We start from the raw sequence: 21206 nt of genomic DNA, 5'->3' as shown, positions 1-21206 counted from the left end.
AAGCCCGCGCACCGCAACAAAGAGCAGCCCCTGCTCACCGCAACTAGAGAAAAGCCCGCGCGCAGCAACGAAGACCCAACACAGCCAAAAATGAAATAAACAAATTTATTTTAAAGAGAAAAGAAATTTCTAGCCTGGAAGAAATGAATATGGCTTAATTTCATTATGTAAATTAATCAAGAAGTTAAATTGGCTTAATGAAATTTACTTTAGAAAATACTTCCTCATTGGTTCATTGATATTGGTATAATTCTGATAAAATGTTTATATTCATGAAAGTGGGTCAATACCTCTAAGGATAAAGAGAACAGGAGAATGTATCTTTCAACTCTCAAAGGGACTCAGGAGGTACATCAACTACATGCAATGATCATGCTTTGTTTGGATGCTGATTGAAACAAACCAACTGTAAAATGACACTTTGGAGATAACTGAGGAAAACTGAAAATAGGGTATCAGAGTATATTAAGGGGTTATTATTAATTTGTTAGGTGTAATAATGGGATTGTGATTATATTGGGGACAAAAACTGAGCTACTGTAAGAAACATGCATTATGTAAAAGAATGACGGATTAAAAGATAACATATAGATAATACGTTCAATACAGATAAAACAAGATGAACAAAATGCTGCTAATTGTTGAAACTAAGTTATGGGTACAAAGGAGTTCATTATATACCCTACTTTTTATAGAATATATTAAAAATTTCATAATAGAAAATTTTAAAATGCCCTGTACTCTGTATGTAAAGCATAGTTCCTGGCCTATTATAAGCACTCAACATAAGTGAGCTATTATACACTATTATTGTTGTTGTTGTATTACTAGTATAAGAGGTAGTGTGGTATGGTGAAACAAAGGCATGAGCTTTGGAGATCTGAGTCCTAACTCAATCATTAACTAGCTATGTGATCTTGAGCAAATATTTTAATCTCTTGAGTTTCAGTCTGCTTATTTGTAAAGTATGGAAAATGAAAATATTTATCCCAAAGCGTTGCTGTAGAACTAAATGAAATGATTTTTAAAAGTATATTGGAAATTGTAAAACGTTAACAGTTATTACTATTTTTAATCCTTGCTCGTAAGAAATTTGTAATTCAATTATAGAGGAAGTTAAAAAATCACAACAACCTTAAAAGAAAGATGAATTAGATAGTGATAAAATACTATAAACGTTCAGAGGAAAACAAGATTATTTCTATGTGGGGGTGTCTAAGACAGGCTTCACAGAGGAAAAATATCCGAGCTCTTGAAAACTGTAGGATTTTCATAGGCAAAGATGAGGGGAAGACGCATCATATGAAACAAACAATATGAAAAATGGCTGGGAGAACAAAAGGGCATAGTATTCTTAGGGAGGGTAAGAAACTCTGATCTGGAAGAACTAGAACTATACAAGAAGTTTGGAGCCAGGTCATAGGTTGTTTTGAGTGTTTCCCTATGAAAGAGATTTTATCTGATACGCAAGGGGGAGCCACTTTCAACTTTTAGCAGGAAAATATTCATAAAATTAAGAGTTGCTTTCTAAGATTTATCTCACTGCTGATAGGTCAGAAAGTGCCATGGAATTAGAAAGAGTACCTAAAGAATCAGTGCTCTAGAAACATAAAGCACATGAAAGTCAGACAGAGAAGGCCTCCCCTGTGAAAATCAGCCAGAGCGGACTCTTTATTTTTTAAGGAAGACAAACGATATTAGAATTTTGGTAAAGGTAAAAAATACAGACTGTGGAATACAAGGACAGCTTGAGTATAAACATTTCACCAGAGTGCTATTATCTGGTAAAATGATACAAAGGACTTGCTTAAAATGGAAAAAAAAAAAAAAAAAGGTTGACAAATCTGGAAAATTATTGGACTATATTCATGTAGAAGTAATTGTGAATTATTAGCTGTGCCTCATTAAATATAAATTAAATTTTGATGACTTGCTTTGTAATTTGTCTAACATCAGAAATCAGGAAACATTATATGAAGATGATTAAATTTTCATTTCTTAAAACAAATACTATATATTTTAAAAATAATTCTTATGTAAGGGGGGTACCTGAGCATTTTAGAACGCCACATTACTAAAATATTTCTTCCTTCAAGTATCTGATAAAATGCAACTGCCTCTCAAAACTTAAGTATTCTTATTCAGAAACAGAAGTTTATTCTAAAGGAGTTTTTAAACAACAAAAACATTATGCACCTACAAGCTGAATCTATAACCCAAAATATTCACAACAAATACTTTGTATATCAGATAGAATATAGCTCTGCAAATCAAAAGAAAATAAGATATGGGGAGGAAGAAAGCTTATTCTTGAGTAGAATTGTGACAAAAAAAAGCATTACTGGCTTGAAAGTAAATAGCCATTTCTCTTTTTTCCCTGTCAGTAAAGCTGAAATAAATAGAAGGTCATGCTATGATTTTTTTTAAAAGCCAGCATGAAACTCCTAATTGCATGAAAGGTACATGTAATGTTATAATTACAGTAAGTAGAAAATAATGCATGTAGCAGCATACTAAAGTGGTTCAACGATATGAAGCATTGTATACTTAAGGAGCATCAAACGTGTAATTTCAGGGCACCCTATCCCTTTTGGCTGACAGGCAGCAATTCTGCTTCATTTACTGGAGGGTCAATGCGCTGTGCCATAACATCCCACAAAGAAAATTGAAAAGATTAAAAAAAATAATTTTATTTCACCAAAAGAAGATGTGGCCTACTTTATTTTGCTATGGTAAGTGATTTTACAGACTGGTTTTTAGCTTCCCAACTAATATGAAACCTTGTCTAACGTCATAGATTCTTAGAAAAGATAGTATTACATGGAAAGAAAAGATGGGATTTGGCTCAATAAAGATGATAAACCTTGAGGTACCTCAAAATCAACACTTATTCCCTTTTATTTCCTCATTATAAAAGTTGCTACTGGTAACAGCAATCTTTCAAAACATCTCTAAATTGACAACTTCGACTATTGAAAAGTTTCTCTCATGAACTTCAGCCAGTTTTTAGTTTGCAAACAGAAGGCTGGGTAAACTGTATCAATCTGGAGACAGTTTGTATTAACAGCATTCATTACACTTTATTGTATAATTATAACAACCCACTACTGGCTTCTCTGCCAATATTTAATCCCCAAAGCTTCAATTCTAACTGACTTGTTTTTTTGTTTTTGGGGTTTTTTTGAGTACTCATCATGTAATGTTTTAGAAAGAGAAAAGGAGCCTGATCAATTGCTACAAATGGTTTACTTAGTTTCAAACTAAATCATGTAATCGAAATAGGTGTTTTCCCAGATGGTTGTCACTTGTCATTTGAGTGAAAACACCAGTGACACTACCCCGTGACAGCTGAGCATCAGTAGACCTTAACTTACCAGCTATAGCTTCACTTCCTGGTCTTTTTCTTTTTTCATTGTTTTGGTTCACAAGACGGGTAAAGGGTGAAGATGAGAAGGTGTGTAAGATATTAAGGTACTGAAATACCACTGATAAATAAAGTAGGGTGTTTTCAAAGGTATCGATGAAGTACCTGAGTTACTATGACTGCAAAAGTACACACTCCTGAAAAAGATATCTCCTAGATGATCAGGACTGAGGAAAGCACGGGGAAAGAGAACACATAACTGCATACCAGTCCTTAGAAAAACACATCTCTGTGGGGTGCTTGCTCTGCTTTTGCTAGCAAATACTACAGGTGGCTCCTTCTCCCTCATACACACCAAATGGAAGAAATCAAGGGTCTAACCGTAATGACCCTTATGCTAAGTGAAATAAGCCAGATAGAGAAAGACAAATACTGCATGGTATCATTTATATGTGGAATCTTAAAAAGAAAAAAAAAAAAAGGTTGAACTCATAGAGACAAAGTAGAAAAGTGATTGCCAGGGTCTGAGCAGTGGAGGAAATAGGGAGAGGTTAGTAAAAGGGTACAAACTTTCACTTATAAGGTGAATAAGGTCTGAGGATATATTAGTTATATATATATATATATAAAAGTTATATATATATAATATTATATATATTAGTAATATTTATTATAACATAATATATATTATACATGGTGCCTACATTTGATAACACTGTACTGTATAATTGAAATTTGCTAAGACAGTAAAACTTAAATGTTCTCACACAAAAAAGGTAAATATGTGAGGTGATGGATATACTACTTAACTTGATGGGGGGAATCCTTTCAGAATGTATGGTTATATCAAATCATCACGTTGTACACTTTAAATACATTTTTTTTTGTCAATTCTACTTCAATAAAGCTGGGAAAAAATAAAAGTCTAACCATAGAATCTTGTTCATATCTTAACACAGATGTTAGTTTTTGAAAACAAGTTTGAAAGGAACTAAGTTGGCTAAAGCACTGGAAGAGTTCTATTTAGATTTTAACCAGCCACCTTAAATCCAATTTTCACTCGCTGACTTGGTAAATGTAAGTATGTGCAAAGTTATATCTCATTTAATTAGCTAAATACTAATTAGCACTTAATTATTATTAGAAAAATTAAATAATTAGTATTTCATTATTCTGTCCTAGTGATAATGCTGCCAGTCTCTGATCAGATCCCATCAGTAATATAATCATACCCAGTTGTTTGGGCCACTTAAGTATTTTCTCTTACTCCCTAGATTCTGTCTTATTCACTGTTTCCTTCACCAGTTGCAAATTTACTGAATAAGAAATTTAGTCAGTTTGTCTTAGAATCTCCTGAAAATAAACCAAGTAAGCCTAAATTTTAAATTCATATTACTTCTAAATCATTTTGGCTACTCATTAGGAATTTATTCTAGGCAGTCCTCTAAAATATATTTGTTGAATGTCTATTGTATTCAAGGCATCAGGGAGGTTGCAAAAATAACTAAGACTTATCAAGGGGCTCTCTTTTTTCAGTAGAGAGGTGGCAGGTGGACGCATAAGTCTGACAGAAGTCAAAAGAAATCTAGAAATGATGTGCTGTAAGAGTTCAGAGAATGAAGCCAAACCTTCAGGCTGAAGTGTTCAGGAAGACTTTATTAAAGAAGCATATTATGAAATATTACAGCCAGAGGGACCTTAGAAAACACCCATTCCAATCCTATCATTTTATAGATAAGAAACAGAAAGAAAAGAAAAAAGACAAAGCCCTTTAAGGAGGAATAGCAATCTATCCAATATCACATACAGAGTTGAAAAATCTGCACAGGAAGATAGATCTCTGGGTTCCCAGCTTTCTGCTTTTCCATGACACCACGCTGCCCTCTGAGATTGGAAGGATTTCAATAGGCAAAGATGGGAGAAGGAAGAGAGCACGCTGGTGACAATCAAAGGCTAAAATATAACACTGACAAGAAGGTATCTGGAAAACAGTGTTTATCTGAGGACATGAATTTCAGAGGAGAAATGAGACACAAGGCTGCAAGTGGAGTGGGATGAGACAAGGCAAGACATCCAATGATAGCCTAAAAGACTTAGACTTTTTCACTAGATAATTTCATGGACACAGGTAGCAGAATTTACTTATAAATTCTAAGACCATCAGTGTCTTCGAGGTTTATAATGAAAGGATAAAAAAGCTTTCTGCCATGAAAAAAGCCAGCTAAGTGTAGCAAATTTATAATGAATACACTCTCCATTTTTCAATTTTTCTTTCTCTCCCGAGTGAAGGGTGACAGACTAGGGGTAAAAGAAGGCAAGACACTGATCTGCTGACGACAGGTAGGGTTTGTGACAGCATTGATTGACGGACGACGTTTGTGTGAAATCCCTGCCTCCCGCCTTGCTCCTCCGGAGCATCTTTTGCAGGCTCTACCCAGAGGTTCCTTAGGCAACTCTACGCAAGCCTGAAAACGAGTGGGATCTCCCACCCTCACCGGACGCTGGGGCCCACCCATGTACGTGTAGAGAGGGAGCTGCTCTTCGCTCCACCCAATGCCTAGCCCTTTGCCCTAGTGTCTTGTTCTCTTCTTTGGGACTCGAAATAGACTAGAGGTAGCATACTGGATTTCACATCGACATTTGTATAGCACTCTAGAGTGCTTTCAAAGCACTTTCAGAGCCTCTTTTTAATTTATCATGAAGAAGAAGCAATCCTCTGCTCTACCTCAGCCCTCATCCTGTATCGCTCTCCCCAGCCCCCAGGGGTTAGAATGTTCTCCCTGTCTCTCTGGTTAGTGGCTAGGCTCCAACTTTAACCTTTCAACCTAGACAACTCTTGTGAAACCCTGACTCTATTATCTACCTCAAACGTAAACCCTGCCTTTTCCAGGAAACTCCTTCTGTGTCCCACCCACTAAACCCCAAGGACATCAGTATCATCTAGGATATTTCAGAGCTGCTTGAACATCATAACTTGACCCCTAGGGACCTTCCTTTTGAAAGCCTGCTCCTCAGCAAAAATTATTCCTCAAGCCCCAGCTCTGTGTATTCTTGGTCTACTTTCTTTGCCTACTCTCTTGGTCTACTCTCTGGGCTGCAGCTGTTGAGATGCCAGCAGACTGTGTCTAAGGCAATTCAAGTGACAACAGAGGACCTGAACAAGACACACTGAGTATACCAGGGTTTAACGACTTATAAAAAGCCTGTGAGGTACTCTGGGCTATGAAGCCACCATTTTGCAAAGCGAGATGAGAGTCATCCGTTCTCAGAGTCAGATGAGAACTTGACCTCCTGGGCTTCAATATCAAGTACTGAATACTGGACTGTTAACTGACCTTCAGCCTCCCACTCTGGTACTAGACTCATCAGGACTTTTTAAATAGTGAAAAAAGACCATGAATACTTTATTGCTCGCCCTTCAATTCTTGTTCAGAAAAAAATAAAACAGAGTATTAAAGTCCGTTTTAACAACAGAGTGACCCACAGACTTAATTCTAACTGAGCAGCACCTATCATGAGCCAGGGACTGTGTGAAGTGCTTTCCATGCATTATTTCATGTGACCCATACAGTAGCCCAATAGCGTGTACATGATTTGCATTCCTAGGTTAGATATCAGGAGACTGAGCCTTACTAAGATGAGCAATTTGCCCAAAGTCACAGCCATCTGTGAAAGAGCTGCAGTTGGACCTCTAGCCAGCTAACATCCAAGCCTGTGAACCCAACCAGTAAACCACTCAATTGGCCCTTTTTTATTTTATTTTTTTTTTAATTTTTTTGTAAGTTTGAGGGACTCAATATAGCCAGCTAACATCCAAGCCTGTGAACCCAACCAGTAAACCACTCAATTGGCCCTTTTTTATTTTTTTATTTTTTTAATTTTTTTGTAAGTTTGAGGGTCAATAAAGAATATGTATTGTTTTCATAAGTTAAAAAACAAAAAGACCAAATTTCTTCTGAAAGCTTGTTATCCTTAATTTCAAACTAATTTAAAAAACCAAAGGTGCTGTTCATTATGAGTCTGTTAATTTCATTGAGGAAAATTATCAGAAGCCTCTAGATATAAAATGTCCATCCATTCCCTCCACAAACACATTCAATATCTACTATGTAACAGCAAGCACTGTGCCGGGAACTGAGGACACAGAGATGAGCGAGAGAACCATGGTCCCTGCCCTTGACGGGCATATAGACAAGTTGGGAAGATAGTCACTCTACATGTAAATACAGTAACATATGATGAGTGTGATGATGGGGAAATGGAAGGAAGTTATGTAGAAGCAGGGAAACCTAAAAGCTAGGGACAAGGGAACATGTCCCGGAGTTAGAGAAAAGGGGTGTGGGAAGGGGACTGGGAGTGCTCCAGGCAGAGAGAAGAGCATGCACCAAGGACCAGAGGGGAGATAAGAATTGAAAGAAGTTCAGAGTGGCTCAAGCTAACACCAAATGCAAGAAAGGAGGGAGCCAAGCCTTAGGACTGGAAAGGTGGGCAGGGGCTGTCTCCTGCAGGACACCGTAAGCCATACTGAAGACTACACCTAAGGGGGATGGGGAGCAAATTTAAGCAAAAAAAGAGAGACTTAGATTTTATTTTCACAAGTATCAATCTGGCTGCAGAGTGGAGAGTAGATCACAGTGGAAGTAAGGTTGGGGTGAAGCTATATTAGGAAACCACGGCTGTAATCCAGGTGATAGGTGATGACGAGCTGGGCTAGGGCGACAGACGTGGGAAAGAAGAGCAGCTATGTATAAGGTAATTCTAAAGTTTAGAAGGTAGAAGACCCTTGTTGTTTAATTCAACTAGTCATTTAGTTGGGAAAAAAAATCATTTCTAAAAACGTACTCCAACAAGGAAAAGAAACTTACTGCTTTTAAACTGCTACTATCATTTATTCATTAGTACCTGAGTTCCAGCCATAACTCACCTGGTTCCCAACCAATAATAGGTGTTCTCCAAGAAGAAAGTCTTTGAGCATATCTTCCATCACTATCATGTGCTAGAGGAAAAACGACTAGAGGTTAATTGTGTTTTGCATAATCAAGGTGAAATAAGAAAGTTAACTATAAAGATATCTTCATGGAAAGTAATACATCTATTATAATAGACAATACTCAATTTGATTATTTAAAAAAATTAAAAGTAATGCTGTGGTTATAAATAAGTTATATAACCAACTTGGTCACTGATATTGAAAACCTGAAATGGTCCCCCTTACAAAGACTCAACCACTGACCAATACATATTTCAAAGAGTTTTTATGATTCAACTCAACTATTTTTCAGCTATTGTACTATGCAGTGTTGGCTTATAATTTAATATAATATTTAAATTAACACTCACTAATGCAAATATACAAAGGCTTTCTAAAATAATTGGAGATTTCCATGGAACATTTTACATTGACTTCTTCTTAACCATTACCTTCAAAGTATATATAGCTTTAGAATTAAAAATATATTATTCACTTTCATATTTTTAAATTCAAATCATGACACAATATAATCAAAGAACAAGATTAAAGCTGTTCACAATAGGCACAGAGGAAATTACATTGCTCTTTTGTATCTTGAAAAAAAGGACAATCATAAGTAGGTCACAAAGGCTCATCCGGGAGTTGAAGGGAGAACTATATCCCAGAACAGTTAATGTCCCTATTACTTTCTCTTGGTTTTCTGTATCAAAACAATAATGGTCTCACAAGTACTTACCGTAGTTCTCTATTTGTAAAAAAGGCAAATTGACCTTTTCTATCTCATATATGCTGCAGGTATTTTTCTAGTTTGCCACTCACTTTTCTTTTTTTAACTTGGTTTATGAATTTTTTGACATCTAGAATATTTTCCTTTTTCTTGCCACATTAAGCAATCCTTCCCTTCAGAGTTTCTTTCTTAGAAAAACTGAGAAAGTTTTTTTCCTCCTTCAAGAACAGATGAGTATTCCTTAATGTTTATCTTGGTAATTTTAATTTTTTAAAACTGCTTGCAGATAAACCATGGAACTGGAGTTTTAACAAGGTTTGAAGTAGGGTGAGCTATTTTGTTCATTCTGGAACACTTTTTAGAATAAAAAGAGGTGTTATTAATATGCTGGAACAACAAATGTAAACAGGGACTATCTTAAGCAAATGATGGAGGGTACATGGTTATCCTAGTTAAAGGGGAGCCCTGGAACATTCTTTTTTTAAAATATAAATTTATTTACTTATTTATTTGTTTGTTTATTTATTTTTGGCTGTGTTGGGTCTTCGTCGCTGCGTGCGGCCTTTCTCTAGTTGCGGTGAGCGGGGCCTACTCTTCGTTGCCGTGCACGAGCTTCTCATTGCGGTGGCTTCTTTTGCCATGGAGCACGGGCTCCAGGTGCACAGGACTCAGCAGCTGCAACACACAGGCTTAGTTGCTCCATGACACATGGGATCTTCCCGGACCAGGGATCGAACCCGTGTCCCCTGCATTGGCAGGCAGATTCTTAACCATTGTACCACCAGGGAAGTCCCTAGAACATCCTTTTAATCTGGGTTCTAGTGATAATGTGGTCTGTAGACCTCTTCCTTCTAAGTAAGATGAAAAATCAGTGCCAATTTCCAGAAAACATTAAGTTCTTCCAGAAATACCTGGGCTAATATGCATGAAGAACAGATAGGAAAGTTGGAATAAACACCTAGAGAGCAGGTAAAAAAGCAATGTAAACACTGAGAAATAATCTAAACTATACTTGTAGGCTTCTTAACTTTTTCTCACGTCCTTCTACTTCATGCCCTCATTGCACCTAACTAAATTATTCAAGTCATCAAACATTAGCTAAGGCTAAGGTCACAGCCTATATAATTCTTTCCTTAACCTCTTGTCCCACTTGGTACCATAGACAATTTCTTAAAAGTCTTCTCTCCCAGTTGTCTCTCTCTCCTGATTCCCTCTTACCTCTCTAACAATTTCTCTCTATGGTCTTTTGTAGCTTCTTTAGGTAGCAGTTCCTTAAATATTGATTTTCTTCCTTCTTTTGTTCTCTTTCACTACCCTGTTACATGCTTTCCGGGCGGGGGGGGGGTCACAGTATAGGGCAGAGCAGGTTCTGCCTACTTGTACATGGGCACCCACCGGGCGAGGGAGGGCTGTGTGCAGAGCTGGGGACCCACACATCAGCGCTCAATGAGTTACTTCTGACCCTGCTCTCCCTAAATCCTCCCATCCATTCCATGGCTTCAACCACCAACGTTACACTGAACTTCAACAGCAGGCTTTTTCTTCTTGACTCCAGCCCCGTATTTCTGAGCAACTATCGAACTATGCTAGCTATTTCCCAGTCTCCTCGAACTCATCACATCCAAAACTTGATTCATTTCTTTCTCCTCAGCTTCATTCTTTATCCTGTACTTCTTATCCCAATTAATAGCATCATCTTCTACAACCCGACCCTATCATCATCATCTTCTTGTCCATCTCAGTTGGCCCTTATCAGAAGCCAATTAAACACCAAGTCTAAGCTATTCAGCCACCTAAAAGTCCACTGTATCTATCCATTCTATTCCATCCCCGCAGCTTTCATCTAGGTTTTTATCATGGCTGGCCTAGATTTTTATCAGCCAATGTGGCGTCTCTGACTTCAGCCTCTCCTTGAGTCAATGTGCTCTCCACAGTACTGTCACTTCTCTGTTCACAATCATGTCACTTTTTTCCCCCCCCAAACTCCTTAAATGACTCCTAATACCTTCGGAACAAGGGTCACTCCTTATTTTTTTGATGTAGTCTCAGTCTCATCCCCCATCACTCTCCTACTGTGTGTTCCAATCACAGGCACAATGTAGAATCTTTTTCTCTTCACTCTTCTGCTTACTTTTCCAGCAGACTATGTGCTCTGTGAGGAAGCCTCTTTGACTTTCATCCAACACAAAGTTCCACTGACTCTACCTACCTCCTACATGGCCCTGCAATGTGTCCCCTCCACTGTCCCCACTATCACTGCCTTCGTTCAGATCCTCCCTAAGGTTCACCTGGACCATCGAAACAGCCTCCTAACTAGTCCGTCTCTACCTTTTGTTCCAACTCATAGACAACATTAAAGAATGAATGCAAAGTTAACAAAAGTAGAAATGTGCTTCAAAGTTTTCAATGGCTTCCTCACTTCTGAATAGCTTCCAAATTCCTTAACTAGCAAGGCCCAGATAATCTGACCTTATAACTCATCAGCCTCATCTCTTGTCACCCTTCCATTTGAATCTCAGCTCTGGCCATGACAATTAATTAGATGTAGCTCCCTGAATAAGGTACACTCTCACATAGCCACGTCTCTGCAAATGCTAGTGTCTCTGCCTGAGACTCTCTCTCAACTTGGCCTAGTGAACTCATTTTCCAGGATCATTCCAATCTGGGGCCATCACTTCATCAATGCTACCACAGTAACCTGTGCATACTTCCATCATGCTCTATAGTAACCACGTGTACTTGCTTGCTTTTTTCCCTTGACAGAATCTGGCAACTTGAGCGAGAGAGAGAGAGAGAGTATTTTAATTACTGTATTAAGAAACGCTTGACACATGGTAGATATTTTTTAAAAGTTTTTCAAATCTAAAGCTCATTAGGCTTAAGAGGCTATTAATCTCTCTTTCTTCCAATTTCTCCTCCTTACTACTGCAAGTGTAAGGTGGCTTGACTGAGTTCTGGGGTTTTTTTCCCCTTCTCTTTTTTATCTCTATGCTGTTTGCTACATACGTGTTTTAAATAAAAGTTATTACATTTTTGTAGTGCTATGATGTTTTATTACCACCTTCAAGCTTATTTCTTTTAGATGTTAGATGAAAATTCCTTGATGAGCCCACAAGGTATTAAAGATGCAGTATTGCATTCTATTTGGGCTGGACTTGGCTTCTCTGAGGACAGTGCTACCAGTAATTCTCTGTCCTGTGTGAAATGTTTAGGTGAAGTCACATCTGGATCTCTGAGGACTGGAGCCGTTAGCGCACCGATCTATAATTCCTTCATGACAGATATAATAAAATAATACTCCTAATTATGAACACTCAAAATCTTTTTCCTTCTTTCATGAATTCACGCAACACATGTGTATTCAACAGTCACTATGTACCAGGCACTGTGCTATTTGCTAGAGACACAAAATTAAAATTAAGACAACAACAAGGCTTTATCTTAGTAGTGTGGAAAACATGTTTTAAGAATCAATTACAACACGGTGTGGCAAGGGGACCACCGGGTATAGAACAAGATGGTATAGAAGCACCTAAATACTCAAGAGGCACTGAAGACTACTGTTTCAAAGGTGAAGTGCAACATAAAACGCAATAATAATACGCAATAATAATATATGCAACTAAAGCAAATTTAATCAAGCCACCATTCCCAGAATTGGTACAGCTAGAAGTTTTCATTAATGGTTAATTCATAATGCTTTATGAAGAGAAGGTACGTTTGGAGACAGGCTGCAGAAAATCCCTCAGGGCCACTGTGTAAAGTTCACAGCAGGCCTGCGGTCCTCAACGTCTATGTCACAAACACCATGGCAACACACACTGTGTTCAAGGGTACAATGGCCCTCCCCGCTACTGAATTTCCTACATTTTTATACGCTGGGAAGTCTTTTCAACCTTTGTTGCCATGGAGTTTTTCAAACTGTCACTTATGACAAAGTTTCCTTTTATTTATTTATTTATTTATTTATTTACGGCTGCGTTGGGTCTTCGTTGCTGCGTGCGGGGGCTACTCTGAGTTGTGGTGTGCGGGCTTCTCACTGCGGTGGCTTCTCTTGTTGTGAAGCACGGACGCTAGGTGTGCAGGCTTCAGTAGTTGTGCTGCGTTGGGTCTTCGTTGCTGCGTGCGGGGGCTACTCTGAGTTGTGGTGTGCAGGCTTCTCACTGCGGTGGCTTCTCTTGTTGTGAAGCACGGACGCTAGGTGTGCAGGCTTCAGTAGTTGTGGCTCGCGGGCTCGAGAGCGCAGGCTCAGTAGTTGTGGCACACAGGCTTAATTGCTCCACAGCATGTGGGATCTTCCCGGACCAGGGCTCGAACCCATGTCCCCCGCATTGGCAGGTGGATCCCTAACCACTGTGCCACCAGAGAAATCTCCCTGATTCTTTTTTCTTTATGCCTTTCTACTACATGAACAGAGTGTGATACCATAAATGCTTGAAAATATTACATTTGCCTTGCCATCATGTTTTTGTCTTTGACAGGCAAGATTATTTATTCCTTTGTGTCTTATAAGTAACCTTATTTTCTGTTCATTTGTCCACTGCTTGTATAAGAGCATTAATGCTCCAGAAGAAAAATAAAACCAATATTAGTTAATGGCCCATAGAATGAAGAATAAAAAGCAAATTCAGGTTATGCCCTTTTGCTATGTCATAGATAATTATAATCTGGACAGATTTCAAAAACATTTAATCAAGACTTTTACCAAGAAAGAAGAATTTGCTGAGATACCTTTTACTGTTAACATAATGTAGGGGTATACATCATGTTACCCATTGAACAACAAATAGGATTGGGAAATAGCAGATTAAAAAATTCTTTAATTTACTTTAATTCTCTAATTCCTTAATATAGTGAAAATGGTAAGTATTAGTCCTTCAAACATAATTTGTAAATGTAGGATTATTATTTACATGCAGAATAGTGATCAAATATTAGAGAAAATTTTAAGTATCGTTTTTATTATACAATAAATACATAAGCACTTCACAGAAAATCTGGAAAAGAAAGAATCTTTTTATATTATGGGTAATTTTCTCTGGAAAAAATTCCTATTAAAGTGAACATCTATAATAAAGCTTTCTGGGTACACACTTATTTCTGTGTCTTAGTGGAAGTTCATAATTATTGGTTAGTTTACAAGTGGAAAATTATCTATCCTCCTCTCTTAAAAAAAGATAAGAAAAAGTAAAGACTAGAAAAATACTAGGAATTTTTGGGAAAAGGAAAGAAACGTGAGGAAAAGAATGCATAGGACACATCCCTTTCTGAATTACTTGAAATGATTTAACAGGAATGCAAAAGAGAAGATGAATTCTAGTGCCTTTTGTTTTTAATTTAATAATATATTCATTTTATTTATTAAAGTATAGTTATGTCTGCATATAAAATTTATTACTCTAATCATTGCAGCAACTCTTACAATTCTCAAGTAACTCTGGGAAGAGTTTATAATTTTACAACACCTTAATAAAAGATGTTTTTTTGTTTTGTTTTGTTTTTGCGGTACGCGGGCCTCTCACTGTTGCGGCCTCTCCCGTTGCGGAGCACAGGCTCCGGACGCGCAGGCTCAGCGGCCATGGCTCACGGGCCCAGCCGCTCCGCGGCATGTGGGATCTTCCCGGACTGGGCCACGAACCCGTGTCCCCTGCATCGGCAGGTGACTCTCAACCACTGCGCCACCAGGGAAGCCCATAAAAGATGTTTTGACACCTCATTCTGCATCATCTGAATTGAACTGAGCAAATTACAAACATAAACATCAGTTTCACTTGAATTGGGGTTAATTACCACAATGTAAGAGGGATATATCCACGAATGCAAAGTCCTGATCTTACCTGGATGTTGTCATAGAACAGAACATCAGGCACTTTCATTTTCTCATTGGCATTATAGATCGGTGCACTAACAGCTCCAATCCTCAGAGATCCAGATGTGACTTCACCTAAACATTTCACACAGGACAGAGAATTACTGGTAGCACTGTCCTCAGAGAAGCCAAGTCCAGCCCAAATAGAATGCAATACTGCATCTTTAATACCTTGTGGGCTCATCAAGGAATTTTCATCTAACATCTAAAAGAAATAAGCTTGAAGGTGGTAATAAAACATCATAGCACTACATAAAAAGCTTAAAATCTCTACAGTAAGGCTTAAGATGTTCCAAAATGTAATAATTTTTATTTAAAACAATGTATGTAGCAAACAGCATAGAGATAAAAAAGAGAAGGGGAAAAAAACCCCAGAACTCAGTCAAGCCACCTTTATGAGCTTGTTTGGTCAGAAACTCTAAAATACATACATTTGAAAGCTCTGAAGTACCCTGAATATAATTTTTTTAGGACCCACCCATTGAAAGGCCCCATAGGAGAGTCCCCTAGAGCTCTAGCTAAAAATATAGATGAACCAACTGACCCCAGACCTCTCAAATTACTATTTTTAGGAATGGTCCAGGAGATCTGTACTTCCAACTATGCACCACAGGTGCTCCAGTTATTCTGTGATAATAATTATTGTATTGTCCCCTGTTTGCTTTAAATAGTTGGTCTAGGAGAGAATATGAGCTCCTTGAAGCCAGGGAACTAAGTAATAAATTTATGTCAGGGTACATATCTCACATGTATTCCCTACAGTAAGGAGATACACATGCTCACTACCTGACATATTCCAAGGTCAATAATAATAACATAATAATAGTAGTTGTTGTAGTAGTACTGACCATAATAGAAGCTATCATTTACTGAGGACCTTCCATGTGCCAGACCTCAGCTTCAGCTCCTTGTTTTCTCATATAATTTCATAGAAATCTCTTAACAATGAGACAAGAATTATGAGGAAGCTAAGCATAAATTAAAGAATTTGCTTAAAATCACCCAGCTGGTATGGGTAGAGCTAAAAACAGAATTTAGTATTGTCCGATATTCTTTCTGCAACGTGGTCTCTAAATAATATTCCATCCTGCGGAAATACCCGAGCAAGCAGACAGACAATTACAATGCCTTAAGCAACTGACCCATCTTTTTGTCCCTCCTATTTCAAATAAGAAAATTGCTGTTTTTGTGCTAAAACATTTTGAAAGACAAGGGGAGAAAGCAACATTTGCATCTATGGAGTACTGTGAACAATTTTGAGCTAAAAATAATTAAACTGTCACCCTGTCTAATCACTGCTGAGTGCTACACATTTGCCAAAGCACGGTAGACCTCTCCCTCCAATATTTCTTTGCCATTTTCCTTCTATTCACAAGTTCTATAGGGAAGGAAAACATGAACTACTGTGCTGAGAATTTACTATTTATTGACTACTTTCAGGTCTCTGAAATAGACCCAATATAAAACTGTAAAGGGAAAGACCAGGATTGCGTCAGTGAATTTACTACATACTTGTATGTTGAGATGACACACATGATTTAAGGTTCAAACAGCATTTGACACCATCTACAGTTTAGTTTATGGAGGATATCTATTCAGTACATTTAGGGCTTTAGGATGATTTAATTCACTCAACTAACGTTTCTTGCTAAAATTTCAGGCTAGAAAAGGGAAATGAACTCAGAGAATGGTGATGCTAGTACTTCCCTGGGAGAAAGCTGGCTAGCTATCTTCTAAGAAATCTCATAGGATGGCATTATTTTGGTAAATTTGTCAAGGCCTTCAGTCTGGTAGGCTCAAAACTTGATTTTATCACTATGACTGAGGGCAAACCTAACTCTCAGGAGAACATTAAAGACATATATTTTGATCTATACATAAATTCTGATATATAAAACCAGAACTGCAATATTACATTGCAATGAAAACTGCAAATTTCATATAGACTATATGATACACTGGTTGCCATATCAGCATTTCATATGGAGGGAGCCTTGCGTGGAAAGCCAAATCCTCATCAGAAGGTTTTTCGGTGAACCTTATCCTCTGAACAAGGAGAATGAATTACATGAATTCTCTACAACAGAGATGATATTAAAAATGAATGGGACCAGATGAATCAAAAGTTGCTTCACTTAGGCTCCTTACCTCCTATGCAAGGCTTAGATGGGGACTGCTAACACTGGCCTGTTGCCAAGACTAAACAATCTATAGTCTGAATGATGCAGTCTTTCTTTGGATACGTTAAACCGTTCAAGGAAGTAATGTTCTGAACCTCCAAATCCCAGAGTTATTCTGTCTCTTTGAGTTGGCTCTGCACATCTGTACCCAGATCCATCAGTATGTTGAATTTATAATTTTACTCTAAAAAAGTCACCTATTTCCTTAACATCAAATTCTTATCTCAGTGTAGCCCCGACTATTAAAAACATCTATAAAGAGAGCCACAATAAGTCCCCCCTTTACAGAGTGATCACACATTGGATATTTTGATAAGACAGGTAATTACCCTCAAAAAACAGAGAACCTTTCATTGTGCTCTAAATGAAGAATAGGGTACTTTTACAGGAAGATCGAAACTTCCCCAAAACTCTAAATTATACTTATGGCTATCAAGAAGAAAAGTACCACAGAAGACAATACGGGTGGAAATGAAAGGAGTAAGAAGGCATGAAATGGTACTCTGAATATTAGTTTAGTCTACATCAACCTAAAACAGTTTCCAAAACATGCCCTGTAGGACAGTGGTAATCCCCAAAATGTAAATGTTGTGCAAAGAAAACAGATTGCTAGATCCTATGGTGAAATACATTTGGAATAAAAGGTAAAACAAAATTACATGTTTATTTACAGTAGGAATTCTCTGAGCCTTTAATATATTCATGTCAATTGCAACTCTTGGGGGAGGAACTATATCTGGTATCTGGAAACTTTTTTTTTTAAATAAAAGATTCATTTTTTCAACGCAATACATAAAACAAAATGGGTGGAAACCAAAAACATTTTTAATTGAAATTAAAATAATAAACAATACAAATGCTTAATAATTATTATTTCACTTAAAAAAGAAACAAATCAAATACTTACATTTGTAATCCTCCATTTCTGGCTCCAGGTTATTATCAGTACTTATTTCTATTGTAGCATTTGCCAGATTTTTTTCTAATGCTGACCTTGCAAGGCTTGGCAAAAACCTGGTGGGGTGGGAAGGATGGATTGATAAAGTCAAAGCTTTCTGTGATTCCCAAATATCTTTTGACACTTAGACAGACAGACACACTCGCTCACTCTCTCTCTTACTAATTATAACCAATTAAGGATGATCAGTCTTGATCTGTGAAAGCTAGATAATAAAATATTTCAGAATAAATATAAACTTCAAGTATGTGTGAAGATGAAGTATGTTTGTTGAATCTCCTTTAATAAAGAAAACTAATGTGTAATTAGCAGTATTTGTTTATATACAACATTTTGCAGGACAAGAATTAAAATAATTGGCTTTTTAAAATGGATTTAGTATACCTCATACATCTTATTTATCATTTATCTGGCTTTTCAAATTTTCTTAAATAGATAATACAACCACAATTTAACCTACTTCAGACTGGCAATCACAAATTCAGATTAGTGGAGGTGGATTAATGAGGTTTTCTTTATTTTCTAATACAAATTATTAGATGACTTTAAGATTATTCTGCTTGATTTTTCCTTCCTTTTAAAAAATATACCTGTTTATCTATTCTATATGTATGTTGTCAAAACAACTATCTTGTGAGTAACAGAGGCATTCTTCATTTACAATTCGATTGTGTGAACATCATGGGCTTAGAACATGAAAACAGTTTCCCTCACACATAAATAAAGTTATATCCGGAATTTATGATCACAAGTGAGCCCACAGAACTGCTTTTTTTTTTTTTTTTGCGGTACGCGGGCCTCTCACTGTTGTGGCCTCTCCCTTTGTGGAGCACAGGCTCCGGACGCGCAGGCTCATCGGCCATGGCTCACGGGCCCAGCCGCTCCGCGGCATGTGGGATCTTCCCGGACCGGGGCACGAACCCGTGACCCCTGCATCGGCAGGCGGACTCTCAACCACTGCGCCACCAGGGAAGCCCCAGAACTGCTTTTTAATCCACGGTTACCTGCGCTATAAACTAACCCTATGTTTCAAATAAACATACTAAGAACATACACTTCTAATTTAGGTTTTCAATAGCTCTAAATCTTTGGTGGTTCCCATAGCCTCGAGTATAAGCTTTCATAAAAGAGATGTTGGTGTGAGCAAGAAGGCACAAGCATGAGTGTGTAAAAAACTGTTGGATTCCCTGTCCCTGTAACATTCCAAACCACATAACTGAAACCAACTATCTCTCACCTACTGCCTCATTTTGGTTTTAGGCTGTGATGGGGGGGGTTATATAACTTTAGTCAGTTCAGCATCAAGTGAAACTTAACTGCTGTTCATCTTTAACCTTTCATCACAATTCTTAGATTGTTGCCTTGTTCAAAACCAAGCCCTCACTTTGTCTCTCAGACCCGATAACTGGGCTTTTATGTTGTTTCCTGAGCCCTTGTCTTGGCACCTACCTTTCTCTCACCACTATCTCACAAACTAGAATCTAACCTGGTAACACTAGGCCCTGTGGCTGCATCTCCATTGATTGACAATGACCTGTCAAACCACCATGATTGACAATGACCACTTTCAAGCTTAGACATTGTGTGCTATTCCCAGAAACCCCTTACATCTATATAGCCTGTCTGTCAACACATCCTCATTCCCTGTACTGGAACATTTCTAGATTGCCCTCCAAAGCCTGTGGAGGATAGCGAACAAGGCACGTACACCTCCCTTTCAAAGGCAGTGACAGGCATTGCTCGCAATACTGTACTCTTTCCTGCTGAGACTGAACATGCTTCAGATTAATTTCAACCTCACACCAGAGAGCACTACCAAATAATCAGAGGTAGCATGGAAGTTGATATACATTTACATCTAGAACCTGTATTCTAAAAGATATTAGCCTACCTAACAAATGAGGAGAATGAAGCATACTAGGTAATATGAGGCCAACCCTTACTTTTTTCTTAGGTTTCAAGGGGTTACTTAACTGCTTCCTTTCTCATTGCTCACTGATATTTTCTACTTGCTTTTTTCCCTTCTTCTGTGGCCTTTGGTAAAATAAGTGGATAAGTGAAAGAACATCACTCTTTCTATCCTACCTCTCTATAACCAAAGCAATGACATATCCTGTTATGAAGTTTTCAAGTACATTTATCACTATTATGAGCATTGGAGTGTCTTTAAAAAATCATTATTATCATTATTTTCACTTACTGCCAACAAAAAAACAATTAGAAAGTCTCTAGTCTCATTACCTCTTAGTTATAAGAAAACTGAATAAAGATTTAACCACATCCTGGGAAACAGAAACAGAAGTAGTAACCCTAGACTAACTCAAATAACTGTGTCTTTGACACAGAAATGGGATAGGGACAAATATCTTTGTCACAGAAATCTTAATCTAAAGATTCCCTAATCTTGGATTAAGGAATAAAATAGGATTTCTAAGAATGGTAGAATGAGCTAGAATAAGGATAGGGTATGCCCTCAAATTACCAGCCTAAGAGGAGGAATATTAGTAGTAAGAGTGAGAGAAAAAGACTGAGGGGCTCAGGGGATATAAGGCAGTCTATGCTTTCTATTTAGAACGTATCATTAATTTATACCTGATTTTAAATCTTAAATTTATAAACAGTATTGGAACATTTAAGATAACATGGATCATCCTATTTATAAGTTTAATATGTTATACTTGTGAGTTATTTAGTTTCTCAGGAAGGTTTTGTTTGTTAACTTCAGACATCTGAAGTACTTAAAAGGAAACTATATATATATATATTTTATTAACAAATTTCAAATGTTTGAAGATATTTAATTTAGCCAAGTTTTATAAATGGAATCAAACATTTTTTGAAGGCCCATGAAAGTAATGAAGATCTGCTAGACTTACAGAGTAAGTTGAGTAACGGAAAAATCTAAAGATCAAGATTTTTGAAATTATATCCTTAAAAAAACTGAACAACAGGAGGAGTTTCAAGATGGCAGAGGCGTAAGACGTGGAGATCACCTTCCTCTCCAAAAATACATCAGAAATACATCTACATGTAGAACAACTCCTACAGAACACCTACTGAACGCTGGCAGAAGACCTCAGACTTCCCAAAAGGCAAGAAACTCCCCACGTACCTGGGTAGGGCAAAAGAAAAAAGA

General features: G+C 37.5%; 1 protein-coding gene across 5 annotated transcripts in view; it reads right to left on the bottom strand.

The window, feature by feature from the left end:
• The window catches only part of VWA8 (von Willebrand factor A domain containing 8), a 365312-nt gene that overhangs the window by 198686 nt on the left and 145420 nt on the right, over positions 1 to 21206 (bottom strand). For all 5 annotated transcript variants that reach the window (XR_003682537.2, XM_028497346.2, XM_024125806.3 and 2 more), the window contains 3 exons: positions 18020 to 18126; positions 14901 to 15007; positions 8289 to 8360 (listed from right to left, as the gene is read on the bottom strand). Coding sequence is in view for 4 of the 5 variants with exons in the window: in XM_028497346.2 (XP_028353147.1) it covers positions 8289 to 8360; positions 14901 to 15007; positions 18020 to 18126 (286 nt within the window). In the remaining variant the exon portion in view is untranslated. The remainder of the gene's footprint in view (positions 1 to 8288; positions 8361 to 14900; positions 15008 to 18019; positions 18127 to 21206) is intronic.

The sequence above is a fragment of the Physeter macrocephalus genome, chromosome 13 (assembly GCF_002837175.3).
Source record: "Physeter macrocephalus isolate SW-GA chromosome 13, ASM283717v5, whole genome shotgun sequence".
NCBI lineage: Eukaryota > Metazoa > Chordata > Mammalia > Artiodactyla > Physeteridae > Physeter > Physeter macrocephalus.
Note: the sequence above shows the minus strand (reverse complement) of the source record. Positions and strands in the feature narration are given on the sequence as shown.